Source organism: Nipponia nippon, unplaced genomic scaffold, assembly GCF_047370975.1.
Source record: "Nipponia nippon isolate SJK-2023a ecotype South Korea unplaced genomic scaffold, ASM4737097v1 scaffold_4, whole genome shotgun sequence".
Taxonomy (NCBI): domain Eukaryota; kingdom Metazoa; phylum Chordata; class Aves; order Pelecaniformes; family Threskiornithidae; genus Nipponia; species Nipponia nippon.
The window spans coordinates 97407835-97417054 of record NW_028262358.1 but is presented as its reverse complement, the minus strand read 5'-3'; the positions used below and the strand labels follow the sequence as shown (position 1 = coordinate 97417054).

Genomic DNA, 9220 nt, shown 5'->3' with positions numbered 1-9220 from the left:
TCTTAGCATTAAACTCGCAGAAGAGGTTTTGCAGCCCGAAAGCGAAGGGGCTTAGGGATTAAACCGCGGGCGGAGCCGCGGCTAATCCACCGCCGCTCCACCCGGCCCTCCGCCTCCGACGCCGGAGGCCCGCAATACGCCACCGCGCCTCCGCTGCCCTCACGGGGATCGGCTCTCCGCCTCGCCTCGCCTCGCCTCACCCCACCGCCCCGCACCACCTCCCCCTCCCGCAGCCCCCCGCGCTGCCCTTGCCGCCTTCCCCTCAGCCCCGCCGGCCGCCCTGCCCTCAACCATCCCCCCGGGGAGAGGCCGGCCGCAACCGGCGGGCCGCAGCGGCAGCGGGGCGCCCGCCGGCCACCCTGCACCGGGGGCGCGGGGAAGAGTCTAGAACTCGGAGCCCCGGGGGAACCGGAGGCCGCGCCAGGCGCTTCCCGGCGAAGCCGCCGGCAACGGCCAGCGGGGGGTGGGGCTCCTGCGCAGGGCGGCCCCAGCCCGGCCCCCGGAGGCGATCCCCGCGCCCGCCCGCGCGTCCCGCTCTGCCCCCGCCGCGCCGCGCCCCTCCCCGGACCCCGCCGCCGCCCGCTTCATTCACGAACCGGTTCCCGCCGGCTGCCTCCGCCTCTCGGCTCCCTCCCGCCCCCGCCCAGCCTGCCGGCGCCACGCCCCCCCGCCGGCCTGGCTCCCGCCCCGGACGCGCTGGCGGCCCCTCTAATTGGGCGGGCGCCACGCTCGTCGCCGTCGTCCGCGAGCGAGGGGCGGGCCCCGGGGCGCTTGTGCGGGAGGCGGCGCCGAGTGTCCCTACTGGTGCAGCCGCGTCCGCTCCGCGCCAGCCCGCAGAGCCGCCCGCTGCCGCAGCTGTATGGTCCATCCCCGCTCCGCCGCCGAACCCCCTCCGGCAGCTCCGCGGCCTCCAGCGCCTCCGCGTCCTCCTGGTTCTGCTCCTCCTGCCCCCGGCGGTGGCGCCCGCACCCCGGCTGTATGATCAGGCTACAGTCTTCAATGAGTAACCATATTCCTGTGAGTGCCGCCCGCGCCCCACTCCGCGGCCCGCCTCCCCCGGCCCCTCGCCCTGCCGGCCGTGCGCCCCGCCGGCTGCCCGCCTCTGCCCGGCTCCCGCGCCTCTTCTCCCCCCCGCCACCCTCCTCCACCCCCCCCCCCCCCCGTCTCCTCCATGTTGTCTCTTTGTTCTGTCGCCCGGGCCAAGCCGGCTCCGGGCGGCTTCTCGCAGCGCCGGGCTGCGTCTCCTCCCGGGCGGCCCGCAGGGGAGCCGAGCCAGCCTGGCTGCGGCGCGGCTCGGCCTCCCTCCCGCCCCCGGCGCCCCTCTGCTCCCGCTCCTGCCTGCCGGCGCCCCTCTCCCCTCCTCTGCCGGGAGGGGAGGAGGGGGCGACCTCTCCGCGGCTCCCGAGCGGCCCGGCCCGGGCACAAAGCCGCTTTGTGAGCCTGGCTGCCGCCGGCCCCGCCCGCCGGCCCGGCCTCTCGCCGCTGGTGTCTGTCTGGCGGCGTTTGTCGGGCCGGGGCGGGCGGCCACCGGGAAGGGTAGCGCCCCTGCAGCGGGGCTCCCGCGCCCCTGGGCCGTGTCAGGCCGGCGGCGCGGAGGCGGCGGGGGCCGGGAGCCCCCTGCCGGGGGGAGCCCGGGGCCGGGCGGCGGCTCCGGGGGACAAGATGGCTCCGCGTCGGGAGCCTGATCGAAGCGTGATGCGAACCCGTGACCGCCGCAGCTGGGGCGACGGCACGGCCCGCGGGGCGGCGTCCCCTCGCCGGGGAGAGACAGGCGGGCCGGGAGCCTGGCGCCCCGCGGCTGACGCGGCGCTGGTGGCGGCCGCCGGAGCCCGGGGCTTTCGGGACAAGCCGGGGCTTGCCCGTGGGCTCCCGCCAGCCAGGTGGCGCGGCCGGGAGGGCGGGGAGCGCGGGCGGCCGGCTGGCACGGCCGGCTGGCGCGGCTGTCGGCGTAGCGGGCTGGTGCGGCCGGCGCTCGACCCCCGCCGCGGCCGCACGTGCGCGGCGGCCACCGGGGCGAGAGCGAAGGCGGCCGAGCGGCTTCTTTGTCTGCGGCGTGCTCGGGCGGGGAGTCAGAGCCGGCTGCGAGCGAGGACGTGAATCCTTTCCAAAATGAGCTTTGTGCAGCAGAGGTGGGGTACGCCCGACCTCACGTATGCAGCCGGCCTTCTTCAGCCCGGGCTTTTAGATGGCTTCTCAGCGAGGGGGAAAGTCATTTAGGTACACGTTGAAGTGGATGTTTCTGCAACAGTCTGTTGTTGACCCTCAGCAGCTCACGAATGCAGTCAAGTACTGTAATTTTGACCGAACCTGCTTTTAAGATCTTGCCATCTGGCTTTCAAGGAAGGCTTTTCTTTCTGGAGGTGGATCACAGTTCAGCATCAGAAGTTTTCGCTTTCCTTATATGCTTGCTTCCCTTCCCCCCCCATCCCTAGTCATCTCAGTGTCTGTGCTGCCTGACGACTGTGACCGCAGAGCACAGTGTGTATTTGAGCACAAACAGTGCAAGGCTTGCTGGTGGTAGTACGCCCTCCAAAAGTAGAGAAGCAAGAAAGACAAAGCATTACCAAAATCAAGTAACTATCATGTGGTAATAGTAGAAGCAGAATTAGTGTTGTTTACGTGCAGGTCTTGGTTGCTGTCTGTTAGCCAGCTACACACATTGCAAATATTATGAGCTGACAAAAGTCTGTGTGGCACAAGGGTCCTGAGATTCTGGTGTTTCTTATTGCTGCTGGAGACAACTTTCCAATATGTCTACCTGCATCTGTGGAGTCTTTCCAAAGCGGTGACTCAGAAGTATGGACCCTGTCTCCTTTTAATCTCATAAAACTGTCAAATCAGAAAACCTGAAGATGGCACTTAAATGTCAGTTCTTAGTATTCCATTGATGGAACAGCAAAGGGTTTTGAAATTGTCTTACAGGAACAGAATCGTTTCATGGGGGAATATGTGGAAGAAGCAATACAGAAATTGCACAGCCATGGGAGGAAATGTGAGAGAAAGAAAACTGAGTGACAGACGTGGCAGGAGCCAAGGGAGAAGGATGTCATTGTCTTAATGAAACTAAATGTGTCAGTAAGGCAGTAAATAAATGGAATTTAGCCTTATCTAATAAATTCTGTCTTGTGAAACCTTCCTGTTCTGACAGAATACGTGCCACGTATGAATGCTGGATCTATCCCAGTGTGTAGGCTGACTGTAAGTGATCACTTCTCTTAAACATTAACCAGAACGCCCAGATCAGGTATTTCTGAATTCTAAACTAGTAGCAGATTGTCACCTTGTATTTAAAAAAACTAAGCCTCACTCTATCAGATCAATACAAAAGGTACCTCTGTGTTAAAAGTAAGTCCATAACTCCTTACAGCTTTCTTCACAGATGCAACTCATACCTTTATTAGACTTGATAAAATACAATAACTGTCTTCACGTGTATATGCTAAATTTCTCATGTTATTGCTTAAAACATAATGGAATAATTTTTGAGAAGGACGACAGGATTTATGTTGTTTGCTATTGAAGTGATAGTGTTAAGTCATTTTGAGACTCCTTGCTTTCAGAAACTCAAAAAGAGAATGTATTAGACAGAGAGGTGGAATGGTTTCTGTGATGTCTTATTTTCCCCAATATCTGTTAAGGCTTTTTTTCATGTTTGTTTTTTCATGGTCCAAGCAGAAGAGCTAGGAAGACAGTCACATGGCCTCAATTTCATCATCTGGAAGTTGCATTCACTTGTTGTACAGGAAGTTTTGAGATAATGTTTTTTTCCCTCTAAACTGCATACTTGAACCACAAGAAACATCCTTCCTTCACAGAGCATGTCCTAACAAATTCATGATAAACCTTTGGAATCTCCTGTCTGTGATGCATGAGTGTATTTTCTTAGGCCGTGGGTTGCTTTCTCTGGTCCAAAATGGGTAGTGTTATCACCATGGATATTGTAATACAGCCATTCCTGTGTCCAGTAGATAGGAGGTGCATCTTGTCAATAATACCTAATGAAGGTGTGCCTCTACCTTGTGTAATTGCTCCACGCAGTTTGTACCCCTTAACCTCCCGCTCCTCCTTGTCTGCCTTAGTGGTTGCTACTTAGGCCTTGAGTAGTAAGAGAAAGTCAGGGGTATTTGTCCCTCTGTCCTTCAGTAACTTTTTGTCAGGTAGCAAGTTAAAACGATGAACTTACTTGCAGGTGTTCTTAATTGTAATGAAATGTAGTTTATTTTAGTTTTCTAGTTTTAAGTCTGTGGCTTCAGTAGGTGAGCGTGTTGCAGGTCTTGATTTCAGAGAACGTGATCCCACATAGTTGATTCTGGGTGTAAAGGTTTCTGGTCTGTGAGCAGGTGGGTTGAGCAACTGTGAACAGTCTTGCACATCTTCTGAAGGTATAGTGGAGTGTCATGTAACTGTGTAAACAAGCACTTTTGTTTGCATGCTTCTCAAGATGCTACTGAGTTGCGAAGAAGGATGTCAACAGCATGGGATAGCCTTACACCTCCCTGCTTTCCGCATATCTGTGACAATCTAATAGATTACTTTCATAAGCAGTTTTTGCCAGACACAAGTGATTGTTTCAAACCCAGAATTAACGTACATGTGAATCTGCTTGTCAGTGAAGACAGATACTTTAGCTTCCTGTCCCGAAGAAGGGCATGAATTAAAACTTTTATTTTTAGGGTGCCTTCCTCTTGCTTGCATAAACTATTCTCTAACTTCTCCTAGCATAAATGATAGTAGATGGTGCAGTTGTAACTAATGTAACTTTATCCCATATTAGACAGGATACCTTCTCTCAATAGGTGGTCCTGGCATATTAACCTTAGTTTTGTTTTCCAAGCTTATTTTGATAGATCTAACAGTCTAAATGTTATTTGGCTTTCTGTTACTAATAGAAACTGCTGCTTCTGTTTCCAAAACCCTTCAGTGTTAATTTTCCCCAAGGAAAACTCACATTGAAATTGAAAAGAATACACTGGAGTACCCAACTTGATGGTACAAACGATGAGTTGGTGTCATTCTGTTAAAGAAACTTCTACATACAGTACTATGCATTTGAGTTTCACTGATGCAGCCTTATGCTTCTGTACGCTATCTTGACTTTTTTGATAGCTTACCTACCAAGTAGTTAACTGTCTCAGACAATACAGTAATTTTAAAGCTGTATTTCCAAGCCTCTTGAAAGTTGCTCGTATCATTTGAGTTCCCAATAAGCCCAAGGTGGTCTTGATTACTACTACACTATTTGTAGCTGATTTCTTATCTTTCAGGTCTTTTTGCTGAAGATGGGTGAAGCCTTGTACTCTGGCTTAATGCCGTAACACAAACAGCATGCCGATACACTACTTGTCTTTAATTTTCATTTGGTTCCAGGAACAGAACTAAATTAGGCTGGCAAAGCTGTTTTAGGATAGTACAGCGTGATGCTGCCTCAAGGAGTTGGTCTGCATGTGGAGCTTTCTGGGTAGCAATGGTGAGGAGTGATGGCATTCACATCAAAGCAAAATGTGAGCTTTGCTCCTCTATAAAGTGGCAGCGGCAGTTGCCAAGGCAAACAGTGAGGCTCAAATACATGCTTGGTTAAGTCCTTAGTTGTGTGAATTAGTAAGGTGCTGATGTGTCTAATTGCGAACTGTTAAGTCAGTGTTAACAAAGTGAATTCATTTGTAGGGGTTAATTACACATAGAACTCAAACTTAACATTGCGTAATGTACTTGCTTCTACTTTGTATAAGAATTTGAACTGTGCACCCAATTTCTAGATGTGATTAACAATCTACATTTAAAAAGTAGGATTTATTACTTAACTAATGCATTGCTGCGTGCCCTCCTCCTTACCCCCATGATGAGTTTGTCTGGTATTGTCTTGAGTACTCGTTAGTTTCATACTAAAAGGCAGCCTGCATACCAGGCTGGATGAATCCTGATTACTTCTTATTTCCTACCTGCCCTGGTATGGGGTCATGTTAACTATTTCCAATTACGCTACATTCTCCCCCCTCCAAATTGAAAGGTCTTTTCTTTACCCTAGTGACCCCATTCTGTCTCCTCAAGCTCACTTGCAGGCTTTTCTATTTCTGTTTCAGGCAGCCTCCACTCCCTCGTCCTCTACCAGGGAAAAGGACTGGCTATGATTCCTCTTAGCAGTCTTAAGAAGAGATAAACATGAGATCTGCCAGTGCATGCGAAAAGCAGTGCAAGACCTTGTGCAGCTGTATCATCTTAAAGCTGTCCTGTCCCTTTTTGCTGTTCTGCTTCTTAAACTAATTGAGAGTGACTTTAAATAAGCTATCTTCAGTTCTCTTTTTCAGTTGCTATTTTAGGTCCTAGGTCTGGTCCTAGGACTCTTTTTAATGTGCACCTACCTTTTTCTGTTACGGCATGGCTGGTGTCAGGTGATGATTCTTGGAGTTCTTCTGAGTCTGAATTTTCCTGGTTCCTGTTACTCTGTTGGCCTCTGCCTTCAGAGGATTCTTCTTACTCCTTTTTCATGACTATTACATTTAGAGTTCTCGCTGTCCCTGAATTTATAAACTGAAATGGTATTTTTGCAAGTAACTGGCAAACTTAATCCTACAGCCTTTACAGAAATGGTGATGGTAGTATTTCTAGAGTGGCAGCGAAGTGCATGTGAAATTGTCCTGTTAGTTTCTTTCTGCTAACTTCTTTCTTGTCTTCGTTAGCAGTTTTTTTTGCAAGCCATGCTTGTGATTAAGGTGCATCCTTAAAACTTATTACCAATAAGCTATCTGAAAACATGAAAAGGATGCCTGGAGGTGTTTGATCTGCTTTTTCTGAAGGTCCTTTGCAACATTGCGTGATGCAGCTCTACCCATCTGCTACAGTCCAAAGTCTTAATGATTTTTATCTTCTCTGCTATTCCTACTCTGCTACTGAACTTCCCCTTCTCTGGACTTATGAATGGAGCAAAGCCATGTCTACAATATAAAACATGGTTGCAATTCTTTAAATTGTAGTTCATTTTAAGAACTCCTCTACTGCTAAGATACTTCTTAGAAAACTCAACAATTATTAGACTATTGATCTGTTGTGACTTCTGCTTAATACTAATTGTTGTTAGATAGGCTCGCTGTATTCTTATGGTGTATGGTTTAGTGCCTGCAGTGGAGTCTTGGTCTGACTCCAAATCCTAGATGGCGTGACTTATTTGCATGTAGCTTTTTCTTCCTGCCCTTTGGTAAAAGTCTATTAAGACATTGGCTATTATCAGGACTTACTGTACAATTGTCTTTAGGAACTGATGTTTTGAATTTGCTTTCTCATGGTTGGGAAGCTTTTTCAGCACAAGCTGGTTCTTTCGTGGTCCTTTGGAAAGGCTTGAGTGTAGAGCACTGAAATACTGTCTTTTCTCCTTATTTTCTCATGTACGCTTGCCCTGATTATATATGTGGATGGATGCATGGAGCTGGTTTGTAGTTGAAAAAAATCTGAACATTGTTACAATGAAGTTACGTCTTCTCTTTGCTAGGAACTAGAAATCACATTTTTAAGAAAGTAAGTCTCTGATAGCAGTTCTGTAACGCTGCATGCTAAGCTAATCCATTTCCAAAGTGTCTTGGGCAATATTTTGTTTGGGCATAGAAATACATGGATTCCTTCCAATGTTTGGAGTCCACTGGCCAACCTAAGTAATTTTTTCTGCTAAATAGTTGCAGGATCAGTGATGTTTCTGTCTAGTACCTAAGTATATTTAGTGGGCATTTGGTTCAGCTTGTACCTGTCTTTTGGGAAACAAAACTTCTCTTTCCTTCCTTTCTATTCCCTAGGCAGGTATTGTCAGCAGCACTGGAACTGTGGCTGGGCACAAAACTACTCTGCTGTAAGGTTCCCCAGTGCATAAAAGCATATATCCTTGGTTTGTTTGCATAGCAACATCTGCAAATGAATACATAACTCAGAGCAGTTCATCAGCTATCTACTTCCTAGTTGTGCGACTTGCAGTAGTTTTATATGTAAATTTAACCATAGCAGAATAGCATACCACTGGGCAGGAATAACCTGTTCAATAAACTTGCCTGCATGTGTTTTTAGCTAGACTATTACTACTATCTTGGTATGTTAATAAAGTCGTGGTGTAGAAAGGCAGTTAAAAGCAGATGAAGGCTGCCGTGTGTCTTCAGCCTTTAGTGTATGAAGTGTTCCTTAGTTAGACATCTGTGTGCCTTGAAAGTCTCAAAACATGTTCAAAAGCTCGCATTGTTTTGTTAGACCACAAAGACTTTTGCATTTGCTTTCAAGGCTTCCTATTTGAGACAGGTGTATTTAGATGCGTTTTTTTTTTCCCTAGTAGCTGTTCTGTGTGTGAATTAATGATGCTTACATGCAAAGTAAGTCTTTAGCCTTTAAGACAAGTGATTCTCCATCTCTGTAGGGACTGGTAGTTTTGTTTAAACACTAGAAATTCTTATGCTCAGCTTGAATATTGAAGGAATCTCATCCCTGCCTTCATGGGACTGCTTAAGGTTAGTGTAACTTAAGTAGGTGTTGTGATGTCTCTCAATTCAGAATATGGAAAATACAGTTGTATGGGTATCCTGGAAAAGCTATGCTTTATAAGTACTGGGGTTCTTAAAACTTGGTCTCTTGTTGCTATGTTTAGCACATTTGAATGGATATTTTAATACATTTCAGTTTTTGGTGTTGAAACAACCCTATATGGAAACTTTGTATTAAGTAAATATATGTATTTTCAAGTAATCCTTGCTAAGAAAGGTAATAGGATTTTTATGCAAACATAATTCTTGGATTAAAAAATAAACCTTGTGAAACTACTTAGTTGCTCTGCTTCTGTTTTTTCATTTTATAATGCTTGGTGTCTTCAAAATAACCTTGCTTCACCTGTGCTCATTATACTTTTTTTTTTTCTCCCCCCTCTCTTTACAGCAGTTCTGTGGTGTTCTTGGTCACACATTTATGGAGTTTCTGAAGGGCAGTGGAGACTACTGCCAGGCACAGCACGACCTCTATGCAGACAAGTGAACTGTAGAAATTCATTACTACTCCACCAAGAAGCCCCCCTAAGAGTGGTTGACCAGGATAAGAAGTATTGAATTGAAATTGGCAGAGCATTTAACAACAGAATTCGGACCTGGATGGGGTAAACCTCAGTGCACTGCCTTTCTTTTGCCTCAGTATTACTGGATTGAAGAATTGCTGCTTCTTGTTAGGAGGTTCATTTCATTTCCCATTGTTCCCAACGTCATAC

At 48.7% G+C, this 9220-nt stretch overlaps 1 protein-coding gene across 1 annotated transcript; it reads left to right on the top strand.

The window, feature by feature from the left end:
- The first annotated feature begins 801 nt into the window (after positions 1-801).
- On the top strand, positions 802-9038 carry LOC148053440 (uncharacterized). Its single transcript, XM_087775297.1, has 2 exons — positions 802-1017; positions 8899-9038. Exons 1-2 carry the CDS (start codon positions 979-981, stop codon positions 8992-8994), a joined length of 135 nt encoding a protein of 44 aa, XP_087631423.1. The 5' UTR covers positions 802-978; the 3' UTR covers positions 8995-9038.
- Positions 9039-9220: the final 182 nt, after the last annotated feature.

Coding starts and splice junctions, on each gene's coding strand:
- LOC148053440 (XM_087775297.1), top strand. CDS start 979: ATGATCAGGCTACAGTCTTCAATGAGTAACCATATTCCT. Junction 1,018..8,898: donor CAATGAGTAACCATATTCCT/GTGAGTGCCGCC, acceptor CTCTCTTTACAG/CAGTTCTGTGGTGTTCTTGG.